The following is an 18543-nucleotide window of genomic DNA, read 5'->3' on the forward strand; positions in this document are numbered from 1 at the left end:
GTGCAATGCAGCCATTAAGTCTCTTGTTCAGCTACAAGTTTGGTCGGATCTGTCACAGGCTCCCTGCTGGCCAAGCTCTTGCCCAAGCTGTCAGGACACAGTATTGAAGCTTGCATTTTGGTGGCAGAAGGTAGTACTGTGTATTTTCCCCATGGGCAGGCTGTTTCTGTGGAGTACTTGTCACTGTGCGTCACATTTTATTGTGCCACTGAGCATGGTTCAAGGTTTTAATGAACATACCGCTCTCCCTGGGCAGCTCTGCTCTGCCTATCACTCAGAAAACACAGGATGGGTATAAAAAGACCCACTGTGTGTGTTTTTAACAGTGCTGCTGCACATGCCAAAGGCCTTTTGTGGTCTGTATGAAAAGTGAAGGCAAAACACCTAGGAAGTAATGGGCAGCATTCATAAAAGGAGAAAATTTTGCATTAACAGGGTTGTTCTAATCCCCACCACGTGCTCTGGAGAACTTGATGGCCATCTACTGGCGAAGCCTGAGTCTTTATTTTAATGTGCAGACTTTTGCATCAGGGAAAAGCCCTTGTACGTCTGTGAGCTGTAGAGATGCATATTTTCACTTCTATCTGGAAATAACACATCTGAAGTTTTGTAGATCATCCTAAATGCTCCCATCCAAAAAATGTCCGACTGAGTTCATTCATTTCCCTGTGAGCAGTAATAACTATAGGTGTTGCAGCTGGAGGCAACCAGCTGTCTCCCAGGATTTATGTTAGTGTAATGGTTCCTATACCAATGCAGAAATTACACTGTTTTTAGGAATAATGAGTTGCAAATAAATAAACGTCAAGCTGACGAGCCAGAACCCGATTTTTTTCTTTGTTATTTTATCTCCCAAACTTGACGCATCAGCAGTAATTTGATATATCCTGCAATTTTCCTGGGATATTACATAGGTGTCAGTCCTATTGCTAAACCCCTCCTTGAGTTTTAAAGGCTGCCTGAGATCTTGGATGTCAGCAGGAGAACTGGCAGCTCCTCCTCAGGGCACCCTGGCAGCTCCTGATGTTCTTCCAGGTCTTCACTCTGGGCACTCTGCAAGGGACACTTAGTCAAAAGAGGTTGCTTTTTTTTTTCTTAATATATATATATTATTTTTTTTACATGATTTTAAACACATTGGAAACAGGAAAAAAAAATCATTACAAAAAGCAATACCTGTGAGTTCCCAGTCATTTCCATTCTCAAGGTGCTTGTCTGCTGTGATGCCATCAAACAGTAGTTCTGGAGCTCTGTGCCGGGCAGAGCCACCTGGCAGATCCCCAGTGGCCTTTCAAAGACACGAAACATGATTTTGAGGACTTTGCTCTTTTTTTTCTGTCACTGTGTGTGGTTGGCGAAGTTATTTTGTGAAAATTGCTCGAGAAAGTGGAGGGTGTCCCTTTACTGCTACATGAACAGGAAAAGAACTGAACTGAAAGTCCCTGCGAGAGGCACTAACCTCAGTAACCTCAAAAAAAAAAAAAAAGCATCTGTAGGCTCTTTTTAAGGTTTCCTGTGGCATCTCCAGTTAAACAGTCACAGGGCTTGTGCAAGGCTCAAACAAAGCTGGTGCTCAGTTCTGACCTGGCTTTCTCCACCTGTGAGGTCGTCTGCACCTAAAATGTGTGCTAACTATGGGGTGCCCCTGCGGCACAGGGGCTAGAGAAGATCCCCTTGAGGGGGTGCTCTGAGCTGTCACCTGTGTCCCTTCTGCTGGTTAGCAAGAATTTAGAAGTGGCAGCACCGATCATGTGGCGCCGCTTCATTTACACCCTCCTGTGTAAACCCCCAGGAAAGCAAGAGCAGCTCACGCCGTGAGGTCACCTTCTGGTACGTGACAACTAGCTCCTTAGGAGGTGCTGACTGTGCTCAAGGTTCGTTTTTTTTTCCTCAGTGCTGGCAACTGCAGCAGCATTGTAAGCTTGATCCTCCTCCCATTTAAACAAACTGTATTATCCAGGACCTGAACGCCCTGTTACAAAACAGGCTTTTAAGACAGCTTGTAAATCCCCTGCAGCAAAAATGATGCACAAATGCTTATTTTTGAAGATAAAGGTTTTCTGGTCCTGCATACTGAGTTATGTACCCTCGGTACTGAGCTTTAAGATTTGATTTATATTTGCTTTTTATTTTAGCTGGTAGGGTGTTAAAAAAAAGAATCTGGAGTAGTGGGACTGATCTCAGTTAATCATCTAACCCAAGACTTTCATTTGCCCTGAGATGCAGATGCTTAAATACAATTCCTAAGCCATATACGTGACAGCTAAACATATCTGTATTCCTGTCACCTAGTTAAAGTGCTGATGTGTCTTACTCTCTTGGGGACTACTTTTTGCTGGTTAATGTTCATATTATGGCCCCCGTCCATTTCTTCCTCTCTTTCAGAAATTCCCTGCATGCCCATTTACACATATCATATTCTAGGCAAAAATAATTAATCTGAAAAATCTCTTTGCCTGAAGGTGAAGTATATATTGTGTTAAGAGAAAAAGAGGGCTGTGAGAAAGAATGCTCCTTTTTCTAAGTAGTGTTTTAAATTGGGATTGTACTTTAAAAGTATTGAAACAGAAAGAAAGATTAATAATTTGGACTACCACAAATTTGAAACCTAAAGATTTGAAATGCAATAAATTGGAACATCAGTGAAATCACATGCTAATGGTGTGAGATGCTGTAGGCAAAGTTTTAACCTGATACAATCATCAGCAAATTTTGGAAATCCCTGAAAGTGAAGTTTATGCCAGAACAGCTACAGCTGTAACAACACTGGCTATTGTAACAGAGGATAGAATATTGATTTTGACACAGGAGCTTCTCAGCATCAGTATTTCTTTCAAATGCCATTTTTAGTATTGTAGTTTCCCCAGTGGGTCTTGCTTCTTTTCGTGAGCAGATTCAGTTTCCTTCCCTATGATTCATTTCCATTTGATGGTCACAAGTTATTTCAGGAGCTGAGAACTTGCATCTTAAGAGTTTAAAAGAGTATCTGACAAACTTCAAGGTCATTTCCGTGAATGTCAGTAAACCTGGGAATGTGGTGGAAGTCCCAGAAACTTGAGGAAGGGCAATGTTGTTCCTGTACTCAAAAGAAACTGAGCAGGCTAGTATAACTGTAGGTGAACACAACTGCTGTGCGTTATAACTGTAATGGGGCTGATAAGGAGATCAATCAATAATGATTTATAGCTGGGTAATATAATTAATGGAAATCGATGAGGGTTTGGATCCTGGCATACCAACTTGATAATGTTTTATGACACAAGTTTGTCTAACCCAAGGCTACTACATTGTTGTAGCAGACTTTCTTCAAGGATTTGACTTGATATGCACTGTATTTATAAACCAAAGCAACATGACTTCAACGTTACATTTTGGTTGCTTAAAATTGGGGTGACTGATAGGCCTTAGGACGCTGGAGTAAATGAAGTATCTTTAGTGAGCATATGCATTTCTGTGGGGATTGTTCCCTGGCCCTGTGCTACTATTTTTTTTTATTAATCATCAGTCTGAAAGGAAATAAAATTCATTGACTTGCAGGTAATTGAGAACTGTTAAATAAGGAAATGGAAAAATCACTGCTGCAGGGTGATAGGGATCTCTTGGCAATGTGTATAAAAGCAAGCAATAGGCGTTTAGCCAAATACAAGGATCCATAGTTCAGATCTGGATGCTGGAAACACTTTTTCACAAAAGGTGTCAGGATTTAAGCTTATCAAGGAGAAATTATGGAGTCTATCTAGGAAATTGTGTAGAAAGAAGGGTTCAGTGAGTTTGGAACTGGACAAGTAAAGTTGAAATAAAGCTCAGATAAAGTCAGACTAGTTCATTATTGGAGCAGTATTTCAAGGATCATGGTGTTTTCTCTGGCAATAAGCACGTCTAAATCAAGACTTCAATTATTTCATACTGCAAAATATACCCTAGTTCAAGCATGAATTGTTTCAAAGAGGTGCTGTGGACTATGTTGCAGAAAAGGAAATATTTAAGTAATTGCTCAGGTTGCTTCTGGCATAGTGATTTATTACTGCTGATGTTTTGGGGCCCAAGGTATGTGCTGTGCTCTTGCTTCATTTTTTTTTTTTCCTTCTGTTCTGTTTTTTTAGTTCAATTTCACCATTCAGTATTGAGAGCACAAGGCGTCAGAGAAGGTCTGAGTCTCCAGACTCCAGGAAGCGGCGCATCCATCGGTGTGACTTCGAGGGATGCAACAAAGTGTACACAAAAAGTTCCCACCTGAAGGCTCACCGGAGGACGCACACAGGTAAGGCTTTGCTGGCACTGTGTTGCATGGTTAAGACAAGCAGGTTCCTTTCTGCCTAATATAGGACCAATTGAACTTGCATCCTACACTAACAGACAAAGATCTGGGTGGAAGTAATGGAGATGTCTGCAGGTACACCAGTATTGGCATGCTGGTGCAGATCAGGACCATACTTTTGAATTGAACTTCCCTGTCATCGCCACTTTCTATGTTTTTCTTCTCAACATTTAAGCACTCTTAGCATAAACTGGACTCCTTTCAGCTGAAACTAAACAGAAAAGTGGCTTCCATGGACGCATCTAATGTGTTTCAACCAACAGTGGATGATCATTGCTTGAGACCAACCAAAGCTTGTCCAAGGAAAACCATCAAGAAGATGAAAGAGTGTGGACATGGATCTTCACCAACTTGTTCACTCTACAGACCTGCTCCTATTGAGCTCTTATATTACTTGCTTTTACAGATGTAGCCTTTCAATGACAGGTGCTGCTAAATACCTTCCATTCAATCCAAGTATAAATTCAAGAACTCGGGATTTCTTTCTGGATGCTTTCAGAGGCACCTAACGCATACCGCCAAGGGAAGTCAGTCACTTAATGAGAATAGGTTGTATTAGGTCCCTTCACCAAAAATGCAAGAGAGGTGCCTAGATGAGCTGGATCCCATTCAGTGATGATAATACTTAATCAATACCTGGCTTTGTTATTAACTTTATAGGTCATTACTACTCCCCATGACAGACATATGAGGGCAGCTGAAGCAGTGATGTGTAATTGTTGTAATTTTATTGTGGAGAAACTCAGGAATAGCTTTTTGAGGTCATCAAGAACAATTTAAAAGGTGACCGCTAGAATGGCTAAAAAGGCAGTGGACAGAACACTGTTGAGTTTCGGTGCTATTCCTAACTCTGCTGCTGATCTACTTAAATTAAATTTATTGATCTCTCTGCTCTTAATGTACTTCAACATTCTTGTAACTCCTTGGAGAAAAGATGGTGTTTGTCCAGCATACAGCACAAAGCTGTTCTTTGTTGAGAACCTGGTGGTGCTTTCTGTGGTGTGATGTACTCTAAAGAGTATGAGATATTATTTTAAAAAAATTAAGTCTTGACTTCTCCATTTCAGATGAAGTCACCTCTGCATCATTCTTTCCAATATGTCTTTAGGTTGCTAGGACTTTTGTTGAGAGGAATACTAAACAAAGCTCCATCCTAATACCCCCCCCAAACTAATTCCTGTAAAGTAGAGTCCCTTCCTATAACAGCATAAACGTTCTGGGTATTTCATTAGGTTTCTCTCCACTCCAATTATTCTGATTTCTTCACATCTTCCCATTAATGCGTGAGCTTTCTCTCTTAATTGTTTTGTCTTAATTCTTTTTCCCTATTCCTTATTATTTCCCTGTATATTTTGTATTCTGATGTATTTTATGTACCCTTACACTTTTGCCTTGTTCTCTGTCATTCTTCTTTTACTTCCTTTATCTCAATCTAACTACTCCATCCATTTCCTTCTTTGTATCTTGATTCCTAAGTTGTTGCCCAATTCTTTAATGAGTCTGTAATTCATCAGTGATCTCATGACAGACTAGCTCTTGTGTATAACACACCCAAATCAGTGTTAGATAGTCTGCACCACTGAAGCTCAGGCTATGCATTTCAGGTGCTCAAAACTAGGTACTGAAGGCATAAAATGGTGTTGGTAATTGCAGCTTTTGCAGCTATAACTCTCTGGTAGCATGAAGGGAGTTTCTGTATCAAAAGTAATGCAGGATTCGTCTCTCCAGCTTTGGTTCCCCAGCGGCTGGGTGTCTAGGCTATGCTATCTGTCTGGGATCTCTGGGTAGTCATAGAAGAGGGTTTGGCACCTCTGGGGCACATTATTCCTTCTTCAGGTAGACCCAGGGATTGGCATCTGAAGGTGCTTCTATTTCACTACTGAATACAAAGGAAGCTCAGGTACTTGCCTGTTAGCTTGCTGAAATGAATCCCCACCCCAAAAGGCAGCTGCCTGGAATATTTTATAGTCATGTTGGATATTAGTTCATTCCTTCAGGGAGAAAAGAAAATACAATAGAAAAAATAACCTCAAATCAAAAACCTTCATTAAATGATCAGTTGTTAACTGTTTTATGTTGTCATGTCTTTGTGCCTGCTGCAACGTAAGAAGTATAGTCTAGAGAGAAGGTGAGCACTAAATTCAACCAGTAATCCAGTGAGAAAATCGATATTGTGCTGTTAAAATGTGTTTCACAGAACGCTTTTCAGGTCTTGGTAAGAAGTTGATGTAATCTGACTTAAATGTAGCATTGGCCATGAGCATACTCTATGTATTAATCTCATTTTACTTTTTTTTATCTTGGCTTTTACTTTTGCTTCAGGCAAAAGAAGTTAATTATTCACGTATGACCCACAATAATTAGTGTGCAGTTTTGGATAAGTATAAATGAATTATGACAGCTATGCACGCAAGGGTGAGCAAGTTTGAATAGGCAACTTTCTGAGGAAAGATCACAGAAACTCAACATTGCATAATCTGGGCTTTTTTTTTTTTTAGGCAGACTGATCTTGCTAGCAATTGTTTAGCTAAGCAGGATGTGTTTGAAAACTATTTTTTTCATTTACTATGTATACATAGTCACTAAAGCATGCACGTTCACTTGGAAACCAGAGGAAAAATAATACGGCATTTTGACAGGATGAACAGCTTTCTTGGTTGGAAAGTACATTCCTTTTGAACTTCATTAAAAATTGAAACAAAATACTACACACAGTAACATTTGCATTCAATTCTCTTTGAGTGTTCCCTCGCTTTTTTTAAGTAAGCCATCAGCAAGCTTCCAAATAGTTCTCACCAGTGTCCTCAAACCTTCGTGGAGTCGAGTGGGCATGGAAGCCACTGGGGGGCGAGCTTGAATTACGTATCGTCTCTGAAACTGGGAAAACTGCAAGTGAAACCTGTAATCGCTGGAGCATTTCATAAATCACAAGCACTTGCTATTGAATTTCTCTTTCTAGTATCAGGTTCTTGTTGTTGTTTTGCCAGATCGTCAAATAAAGCTATCAGGAGGTATCGGGTGTGATGGAGAGCCTTCAGGACTTGCAGTCAATCTTGTAGCTCAGGTTTATCATCTTTTTCCACAAGAAGACGGTGAGAAACTGGCTCACCGGAGTTGCGTAGAGTTAGTTTCTGCTTCAGTGAACATAAAGAAAATTACTAATGTGTGATTCTATAAATGAGTAATCTTTAAGTAATCTAAACTAGCAGCTCTGGATTGCATTCCGCATCTGCCTGTGTCTGTTCTGTTTAGTGCAGGTACTCGTGTCGGCCCTGGGAGTTAATGGTGGAGATCTGAAACTCCTGTTCCCTGTGAGGTGTGCACCTATGCGGCCCTGGTGGGACTCATCTTTGTTAGCTTGCTTCTTTTACTTTGAAGACAGATAGGGAAACAACTGTAGCATTATTTTATGATACGTAATTGCTATTTTAGGTCCTCTAGGAGATAAATTTGCCACTGACGCTTCCAGTAGGACAGCTGAACATTTGAGACTAAGCAATACTGGTTCTTTCCACTTAGTGTGTTCTTTTTACCATCAAAACTTAATTCTAAAAATATTTAAATTTTATCTTATCGCTGTTTCCATTTCTACTAGACCTGGCTTGTGAAAGATGTACAGACTCTCTTCCTTTTAAATAGAGATGATGAAAATCTGGCATGTTTTATGTAAATCAAAGAGTCAAATCGTGCTTGCTGTTGAGAAGCTGACATGGGTTATAAAAACTGGATTTTAGTAACTGATCTGTGAAGTTGGTGAAGCTGGAAGTCATGGGTCTGTGGAGCTGTAAAATTGGAAGTAAGTGTCAAAGATTTCATTATTTTGGCAAAAAGCAGGCATATGTTTTCATGCCAAAAATTTGAGGGCATGTATCTCAACCTCCTCTCTATTTGGCTGGATGTTTCTGAAATGTCACCAAAAAGCTGCAAAGTAGTCAAAAATGTTTGCAATTTCTCTGCAAAATTTCATGTGGCATCATTATTTTTCAATCATCTGTAACTAAAATGAAACTAAATATAAGAGCTAAATATGGTGAAGGTGGCAGGACAAAGCCACCATTTATCAGGTCAAATGCAAGACAGTTAAGTCTCGGGTGAAATAACACATCTCAGGTATATATTATTATAGCCTTCATCAGCATAATGGTTGTGGATAAAGGGAGTGTATAGAACAATGAGAGGACAAGGGAGTGAGTTTTAAGAGAGGGAAGAGAGAGAACAAGAACAAACACCCAGGACCCTTTGGTTTACTTCCTATAACAGTGCAAAGGAGGCATGAGAAATTGAAAACACCTTTTGGATAGACGTCAGTGGTCATAGGAAAAGCACACAGCGCCTTGTGTGTTCATAGTGATTTCAGTTGTCTTGGTATAACCTAGATTAAGTAATGAGAAGCGTGAGTGTCAAACGATGACAGGCTCTACCCGCCTGCAGAGGCACTGCAGGGAGCCCACCTCTGCAGCTGGCTGTGGTGGATGTCCCATGGCATGCACATGGTGCACCGGTAAGTTCTTTCACCCCATAAAGGGCAAATCGTCCCACTGGCCGACAACTTCACTTTTGATCCAGAGGCTACTTGGTCTACAAATACTAGTCTGTGGTATCCTCTTTTAACCAATAGTACCAAAGCTGACCTTTGCATATTGTGACCCAGTTTTCATATGCATCGTCCGTCTCCTCTCAAATAGGGAGAACATGTAAATTTGAGCCATATTATGTAAATTGAAGAGGCAAATTATACTGTCTGTTAGGGGCCTGGTAAAGAACACAGAGACTTTGAAACAGGTATAATGGATAGTACATGTGGAGGATATTTAAAGCTCTTCCCATTCTTCTAAGTATGCAGAGTACACTGTGTGGTGTGAATGCGTCACAGTCAAAGCGGTGCCTAGCACGGGGATTATGACCTGAGAAATCTAACCCACTAACTACATAGTCATTTAAAGGGAAATTTGATTTGTGTTGGATTTCACATCTAAAGTTGCTCACAGCTAAATCCATTTCTAGCTTCTTGTGGCTACCCTTTTACCATATGGAAAGGCCCAAGGAGTTTAAACTGTTGTGTGAATCATCCTGAAGAATTCAATAAAGGAATAAGATGCCTGCTTTAAAGTTATGTGCAGCATGATTTTACATCTGATAGAGAAGTGGTTGCTTTCTGTCTCTCACTTCTGTAGGACTTTCTTTATAGCTGGTGTTGTAGCTATACAATCACCACTTTGTATTTCAATGCAGTGCTATTTCAGTCATTAGTTACTACTTTCTAGAGGAATGTGGCAGAGTAGCTTCTTGGAGTCAGTTGCAGCAGAAGCCTGGGATATTCCAGTGGCATGAAGTAGGAATGGATTTAGGCCATGAACATAGGGCAGGGTGTCATCCAGTCACAACTGTGGCTTTGCTCCTGCCTCCAGTGGGTGGAGGAAGGCAAGGAAGCTTCCTCCCTATCTGGAGAAGCTCCTGCAGGGCTCCGACACAGGGCTGTGGCTGCAGATTTTCATCTGTGAGCTCCAACCAGCGCTGGGTCCAAATCAGTCTTCTTGGTGCCCCTGCTGCTGAAGTTGTGGCTGCACTTAAAGCGCAGGCTGAACATAGCCCCCAGGCCAAATAATTTCTTTTAGTGTTCAGGGGTTTGTCCTTGATCAACGCCTATATCATTCCTGAGATATGAGAGCAAATACCTTTGCCTCAGACGTAATGAAGCCTATTTGTTAGTGTCAGGGGGTCCTCATCAGCGTGTCCTCATTACATGGAGACACTAAACATCTCAGAAATGTGGTTTTGTACCTGAGAAAATGACAACATTTCCTCCCCAAGAAGTTCCTTTTTCGCTGGGTTGAGACACCACCCTAGAAGAGAGAGGGCTAGTGAGTACATGGGTGTTTTATTTAGTCTGTGCTTTTCCAAACATTGCATTCCTCTCACTCACTGTTGCTCCATATATTATTTTAATATGAAAGGGCCCCTGTCATTAGTCTTTGTTCACATTTTCCTTTCAGCAATTTCAGAGCAGACTTAAGAAGTCAGAGGCACCAAAATAGTTATTTTTGCTCGGTAGGCTTTAAAACTCCATTAAACCTGTTGTTTTCTTAAGGTCTGTTGAATGCCTTTTGCTAGCTATACGTTCCAGAGAGATATTTACAGGTTTGTAATCCCTTCTTTAGACAAATATTGGGAGGAAGCAACATTTTTAAAATAATCCTCTTGGATTTGACCTGAACTGTGCAGATTTTTGGCCTACTTTAAAATTAACACCTCTTTGTCACCTGCCCACCAGACTCTCTCTTCAAAAGCCCAGCTTTTCTTTCTCATGTCCTACGTGCTTCTTAGGGCCTTTATCCCAGAGCTCTTCCTCCTGCACGTAAATCTGCTGAGTGAAAAAAGCTGCAACAGCAGGTTCACATGCTGTTTCAGAACCTAGGAATTTAAATAAACAAAGCTAATTTAAAAATTACTTTTCTTTAAGTAAAATAGGAGGTTCTATTTGTTTTGGGTGATGCTTTTATTTTTTAAGAAATATTTTCATTTAGTGTTTAAAATTTACTGCCAGTTTCAATAAACAGTTGAGCTTTCTAATGTGGAAACCAGTATATTTCGTGGAAGTCTTCATGTCTAGTTTTTTTGCCCTTTCTTCATGCAATTTCTGTTTAGAAGATAGACAAATACTTTAATAAACAGGACTGCTGAAGCCTCAGCCTATTGATGTTCCTGGGTTCAGATTTCAGGACAGAACTTAGGAGGTATTTAAAATAGGGTGTCTGCGGGTAGAATACCTACCAGGGTATAAAGGCAGACTCACCAAGGCCACCGCATCCTGGTAAGGTGATGTTCAGAAATGTGAACCTCTGCTAGCCGCCTGGATGTAGAGGGATAGTTGTCCGAGTCCAGCTACTTACGGGCAGGTGTCCATACCACAGGGAGCTCGTACATCCAGTTCTCTTCCAATAGCCGCTCCGTGGAAAGTTAAATGATTTCATTTCTGGCGCATTCTGCGAGCTCTGAATTCACCTTACACACAGGGAGTCGTTTCTCTGCATTGTAGGTCTGATGCCGTGCCGATATGGAAGAGTGCCCGTGTGGTTATTCCAAGGCACTTTGATGGGAAAGCAAGTCTAATTGTGTCTGTGATTGCTTTCAGTCTCTAGGTTATGAAAAATATTTGCAACAGTTCCCCTTGACTTTGTAAATATGGGGTGCATATGTGTTTTGTCTGTGTGTGGCACGAGGGAATAATGATGATTTCATTATGCAGAATAAATTTTTCTCTAAGTAAGCCTTTTAGTGCTTAATATTCTACCTCCAAAGAACTGCAGTTCATCTGAGGTCTCAGGCATGATTGTGGTCTACCATTTTCAGCCCTGCAGTGGCATGAAGGCGAGAAAGACCTCCCTACTCCCATTCCCTCCAGTGTGCTTTCCCAGATGTTGCCTCCAGATGCACCCAGACCTAGAGGAGTAAAAACACATTACAGGGCTTCCAAGGACGTTAACTCTTGCAGCCCACTCAGTCCCAGACGGGGAACGGATAGCAACATGCTACGAAATGCCCATTTCTGGTAATACCATGTCTCTCATGAAGTGCGCCTGGAGTTGCTCGTGTCTGTGCTGTTCTTTTCAGGGCAACCTGTCAATCAGAAACAAACTCTTTGAGAATAGAGCGTGCTCAAAAGTACAAGTAAGTTTCACAAAAGCCTTTGCTTTAATGTTTTATTGAGTTTTTTTTCTGCTTACTTTTTTTCCTAGAAGGAAAAAGGAAAGCAGAGCCTGAAAGCGTTTTCCATCTTCATTTTTTGCAAACAAGTAGGCAGAGAACTGGGGAAATTTTATAAAACTTCTCCTTTCCCATGAAAAGAAAAAGATAAGATGACTCCTGTGTAGGATGGGTGGTTATTTTCTGCGCTTCAGTATTTTCTCCACGTAGGATATAAAATTTTCTGGTATCTCGGTCACATTAATTCTAATTTTCCCAGTCTCTTTTCCCTCATCATGTGTATTTTGTCAGTTAATATTTTTCTTTGATATTGTATATATTTACTCTACATTTTATGGTGATAAAAAAATTGTTATATCTCAATTTAGAAAGCTTTATACTATTCACAACTCATTTGCTTAACTAGTGAGGTCTTTAAGGGAGGTGTTTTTCACTGCTCTGTTTCTGTAAACAGCCTGGCACACCAGGGTCCTGCCCTCTGAATGAGACAAAGCTCAACCCTTGGAGCCTTTTTGTTGTTTTTGGTTTGTTTGTTTATTTCTCTGGGGAGTTGCTTCTTGTTTTGTTTTGTTTTGTTTTTACAGTTAGTAGAAGGTTTAATTTTTATACTGAGAGACATCAGTATTGCTCTAGCTGAACGTGCTGGAGCAAGTCCAGGAGCATCCAGGAGGAGTGACAGGAGCAGAATCGGAGACACAGTTATTGAAGATGGAAATGGAAGTGTCACTTAATTGGCATCTCCCTTGCAGTTAGGGACCACAGAGAAGACAAGGTGTTTTCTCTGAGGAGGCCAGACCAAAACTCAGGCCAGCAGCACCCCAGCCAAAGAGTGTACAAGTCTGCTACCACCATGTGCGCAGCTGGCTGCTGTTGGAAGTGCATCACCTTTCCCAAATTCCTTTGTGAGTGAAGGTTGCCATAAAAGGAGAAATCTCATCCTTACCCAAAGAACTGGAATTTTGATAGTCCCTTATTGCTGTGGCTGGAGGGCAGGAGGAAATTTCCATGCTCTCTCCTACTACAAATACATACAGAGAGATGTATGTAAGCATATACATATACTTCAATTCATAAGTATGTACATATATATATAAAAGGACCACATCAGGCAGGAAAAAATGATCAGAAAGGGTAATAAATGCTATTTGTCCCCTACTTTTGGGATTTCATCTAGTTCCTGGAATCAGGTGCACAGGAAGAGGCCTTTCACATTTCCAAAAGTTGTATTTTTACAGTTGTTAGGGGAATTACATTTATCATTTTATTTCAGCAATGTCTTTGACAATCCTTGTCCAAGTCCCTTTGGAGGACAAAGTCTCTGTGCGGAAGCCTAAAAAGCAAAAATGTGGAAGAGAAGTATTAACTCTTTGTTTGTCTTCAGTGTGTGCAGTGACAGAACAGGACTGATACTGGTGTTGTGGGTTTGCCTTCTGAAGTTATGGAGAGTAGAGTTCTTGTGAGTCTGGAAATAAAGGGGTTTTGTGCTGGGATTTGTATTTTGTGTTTGTATGCTGGGATTTTGTATTAAAGTAGCAATAAACCGAGGCTGAACCTAAAGGGGAGTATGGGAAGAGAGACAAAGGAGAAATAAATAGATAAGGGTCCTTAACTAATACTGGTCTTGCAGGGGGAGGGATGAGAAGGGCCAGGATGGCAAACGGTTCCTAAACTCAGCAGTGTGGTGAAATGAAGGATACTCGTGTTGTGATGTGGGAGAACAACTTGGGTCTGAATTACCAGACGTGGAGCTTGCAAATAATCACTTTAAGAACTCCCAAAAATCTGATGAAGTTCTGTCTGGTGTTTGAGAGTGCAGGTTGTCACTATGATTTTGATTTGAAGAAATTGTTTTGTTCAGTTGTCACCTGAAGAAACCATGTCCCTTTGCTCTGCCTAAGACTGAGAACGAGGAGTAAAAAACCTGAATTTCAAGACATGTTGCAGTAAGCACAGCATGTTCCCATTCTGCTCGTAGAAATTATTTTCCCAGACCTGCTCAACTGATACGAAACTTTAATCTCTTCCCAGAACAATCTTTGGTTTGCATGTTTTAACAATACTGAAGCAAAACTCAGATTTATTATATTCACAAAAGAGATATAGTGAACCAGTAACTTGGAAACAGAGGTTCAAAATCACTTTTTGAAAGACATCAAAATAATTGAATTACATTTTTGAATCAAAATAATTGCAAATGTTTCAAACATTTAAAGGGATGAAACTGAGATCTAGTGGTCTCCCTACAGAAAGTAAGGTGTTCCTAATATGTGAGTCATAACGCTGCCGTTCATTTTCTGCAGTTTTGGGAAGGCTGCTTATGCTCAGTGCATTTGTTTTCCTACCTGCAGAATAGACACAAAGATACTTGTTACACGGTGCTATTATGAAGGCAGACTTTTATAAGGTATTAATATATTTTTTTTGTGAAGTGCTGCACAAGGCATTTTAAAGTTGGAAAGTACTCTATAAGTGCTCAGATGTTTTTCATTAAAAAATTATACTAATAAAAATATCACACAAAACATAATAGTTGTCATTTTTCCCTTTCCCTGTGTCTAAAAGCTAAGCTGCCCTCTTCCTCTGGGAGTGCCTGAGGATGCTCTTTATAAGATGGTGTTTTTGCTGTAAAAAGATTCTTTTCTGCCTGAAATTGCTTATTTTTAGTAGAAATGCAAAATGTAATAAGCCATTATTTGTGGTTTTCCATTTATGATTTTCCCCCTCACAGCACTATCAGTATGGGTGCAGCATGACTGTGCTGTGTGTTTTAGAGTGGTTCTGGTGTTTACGTGGGAGCTGAAACCAGCTGACATAAATACTACACATTATGTTTTGCATAGCATCCTGTAGCAGAAACCAAACCAGGAACAGCTCTGAGATGTCCTGACCCTGCAGACCTGTTGATTTCCGACTAGAATATGTAACACCATCAAACATAGGCAGAGGCATGTTTGCTGGAGTATTTGTTTTCTTTCGATTTGTTACGGGCTAAGTCCTTAGGACCTCACTCTGTTTTTATCTGGGGAATACTCACTCATCCATGTGTAATGGCAGTAGAAACTGAATAAGGAATGTATAAAGATGTGGCCGTAGATAGCAGGGCTGGGCAGGTGCCACTTCTTAAACCATGCAAGTTTGACTTAAGTCCTTTGTAGTTTGTGAATGGAGTGAGGGACAGCATCTCCCCTATGCTCCCACCTGCCCAGTTTGGAATCGCTGCACAAAACAATAAACCAAGTTTCATCTCCAAGTGCTTCTTGAACTTTTTCTTTCCAAAACTGGAATTTTACCATGTGGCTTTTTCACAGGATAGTGAAAGCTTAAATGCAGAAAAGTCTGACTAGATGGCTAAGCCTGTAAACCCGAACATTCTCTTGTGTATATTTCGCAATAAAAAAGTTAGCAGTGTTTCAAAATGATGAATACCACTGCAGAAGGGGCTATGGAGAAGGGATGTAGTAACTCAGAGTCATGGTGAGAGTTATGTACAGAAGTGGATGGATGGGACATAACTGGGAAAGGACACTCACTTGTAATAACAGAAGGGAGTTTGTCAGAGATAGAAGTGGGTTTACAACTAGATCACTGGGATGATTTCTGTCCTGGTAGCAGACAGTTACCTCATCGTTACTCAATGGCGTAGTTGCCAAAAGCCTGCTAAACTGATGAATAAAAGAAACTTTAATAATACACAAATGAAAGGGACTGCAAGTGCCCAGGGAGTACCACAGAGTATCTGCAAACACAGCCAATAAAGTTTCTTGCCTAGGGAATGTAAGCCCAGTTCAGTTACATGGGACATTTACCCTGCTGGCAGACCACCCCATAACTCTTTAGATCGGACTTTGGTTGCAGCTTCACTTGAAGCGCTGAATATCAAATACTGTGATACCAGCCAGTTGATGGGCAGAGAAAAATTGCTGAGGAGCGTACCGCATCAGAAATTGTGGTGTAGAGCAGACCATGCTCCCTTCGTCTCTTGCATCTCATGGTCTCTTGCTGGTACCAACATACGACATTTTTTCTTTAGAGTATGCGAATATCACTGGGTTGTAAAGTAGAAGTTTGAAGGAGATTTATTTCCGTGGGTGAATGATCTTCCGGATATGGGAAGACAGCTGTTGGGCTGTGGGGAAGGTGGAAAATTTTTGAAGGATTGACTAAATAATGGTTGTTATTCGGCATTATTAATTCATTATTTGCTTGAGTTTAGGGAGATTTAATGAGTAACTGTTGTAACTATGTTCTTAAGTGCTTAAGTGAGAGGAGTCATGGTAGTGTAGGAAAATTAATATGGTAAAAGTAATTAAACTAATTCAGATTGTGGCATCTGGATTAGAAAAGGCAATGTTTTGGAGGGCTCTTAGAAGCAGATGTTTTGTTAATAGAAGATTAAAAAATGACTAGTTCCATTTGGGGCATTGAGTCATGCCTTTAAAACTTTCTAATTAACTTCCCCAAACAATAGAAAATACTCATTTTCTACAGGGAACTGCCTAAAAGAGCCTTCTCATGCTCCTGGGTCCCACTTGATTTGTGTAAATGACTGTCATGGTATACTGTTTACTGTCTATGTATTGCAGAGCTGCAGAATACCATCAGAATACAGTTTCGCTGTGTTTCACGATCCTTTTGTCAAGTTTTGGGACAAAGCAATAGAGCTTGCAAAGACAGCTGGGAAAGTAGAGGGTCAGCTTTCATGAATATGTTCACAGCTTCAGGCTGTTATTTTTAAAAAGGTACCTTCTGTAAGTCTAAAACCTTACAGATTCGGAAAATTAAGCTAGCTAATGATCTTTTTTCTGTTTCCAGTTTTCTGTTCCTCCCTGTGTTAATTACTGCAAGTTCTTAGTCTCTTTCTGCAGCTCTTCTTCCTACCATTTTCCAAAGCCTGTCTGCTGTTTTGTCTTCCTCCTCCATTCTCGTGTTTCCACTACCCTGGGCAGAGCTCGCACTGCCTGCCTTTGCTCTGTAGAGCTGAATGGGCATTTGAAAGCCTTGGTGTGTTGCAGTAACTCTGAGGCCCATGCTCTGGCATCTGCTGAGCCATTGAGGGAGCTGCAGAATAAGAGGTACTTTGAACCCAAGAGTGTCTTAGGCACTTAAGCTCAAGTGCTTGCACAAAGGTAGAAGTGTCTGAGTTGAGTATTTGACTTTGACTCCACTGCAATCCAGACCTGAAATGGTGATATATATGTAATATGCGTTGCTCCTCTGTTCTGGAGGGCTGTAGTCCACCCAGGGGCCTGGGAGTGCACTCAGCACTGACCAGAGACACCAAAGCCCCACAGATGAGTAAGCACTGGGGATAGTTTCCTCCAATTAACTAACTAGATTTGTCCACTGCCTTGATCACCATTTTCTGTGCTGCCCTGTGAGGTCCCATTTCTCTGTTGATTGTGCTGGGAATTTCAGCTGTGAGTGTTCGAGTTCATCAGCCAAAGCTGGAGTGGGAAATCTGGCACCAGATTCCCATCCTCTGGCAGTTCTGCCCCTGTTGGTCTTTTCTTATCTTTTGAACTCTTGCACCTTCAGTTCTTTATGGCAGTTCTTCAGGAATCAGCGGTTAGCCTTCATTTTGGGAGTGTTACCAGGCAGAGGCTTCACAGTTAATATAGTATTGCCTATTAATAAGAACCTTTTGTTCTGGTACCTGGCCATCCACAGATAATGTGAGTGTTTAATAGAAAATAATATTATTCTTTACCTAAAAATAAGGTTTGTGTAAAATGTTATTGATTAATCTTTAAGGAAAATCATATCTTTCGTGGTCTCTTTTACAATGCCTTTTTCAAGATGTATATTACTGAATGTCTTTAGAGTAATGCTGCTTTGTCTTGCTTTTTTTCTCTCTTATGCTATAAACACATATTTAATTGAAAATAATGAAAGGTCTTCTTAGGTTGAGCTTGTAAGAGATATTTTCCTTCAGTGGTGTAAATAGCGTGAGAGGAATGTGGTTAGTCCTGTCTCTTTCACATAGCTGTGTAGGGGCTGGGTGAGCAGGGCTCATTGAGGAGAAGGGCTGGAAGCAACACCTGGGAACTTCAGCTGAGTGGCCTACGCTCACCTCTTTCCGCCAGCTGGCTCTCGTTTCTTACCCAAAGTGATACTGTTTTAAAGGAAGAACAAACTATTTCTGGTATTTCTCTTTCATCTTCCATCCCTTCCCGCATGGGGTTCTCCATTGGTCTTCTACCACGGGAAAGAAGATCTGGGGCTTTCTGTGCCGAAGTGGCCATTTCAGGGGAAGGATCTTGGGGTAAGGAGAGACACAGGTTCACAGATCCTTTTGAGTAAGGACCCAAAGCATGGGAAATACGTCCCTGCTTTGTTCTGGAGGTCTCTGTGGTCAAAGAAACCAACAGGGGCAGCGCCAGGCGTTGAAAGAAGAGTGCCTAAAAGTATGCTGAAGCTGGAAGCGGCAAGCGTTCCACTTGCAGACCATCCATGCAGTGTAATGGGAGCACTGGGGTAGACCTGTCATGTCAGATGGCAGGGCTTACATCTATCTATACAGT

General features: G+C 40.9%; 1 protein-coding gene across 8 annotated transcripts in view; it reads left to right on the forward strand.

Moving 5' to 3' along the window:
- Positions 1-18543, forward strand: part of KLF12 (Kruppel like factor 12) — a 246828-nt gene that overhangs the window by 217300 nt on the left and 10985 nt on the right. For all 8 annotated transcript variants that reach the window (XM_040540371.1, XM_040540379.1, XM_040540395.1 and 5 more), the window contains one exon: positions 4104-4261. In XM_040540371.1, coding sequence (XP_040396305.1) covers positions 4104-4261 — 158 coding nt within the window. The remainder of the gene's footprint in view (positions 1-4103; positions 4262-18543) is intronic.

The sequence above is a fragment of the Cygnus olor genome, chromosome 1, assembly GCF_009769625.2.
Source record: "Cygnus olor isolate bCygOlo1 chromosome 1, bCygOlo1.pri.v2, whole genome shotgun sequence".
Taxonomy (NCBI): domain Eukaryota; kingdom Metazoa; phylum Chordata; class Aves; order Anseriformes; family Anatidae; genus Cygnus; species Cygnus olor.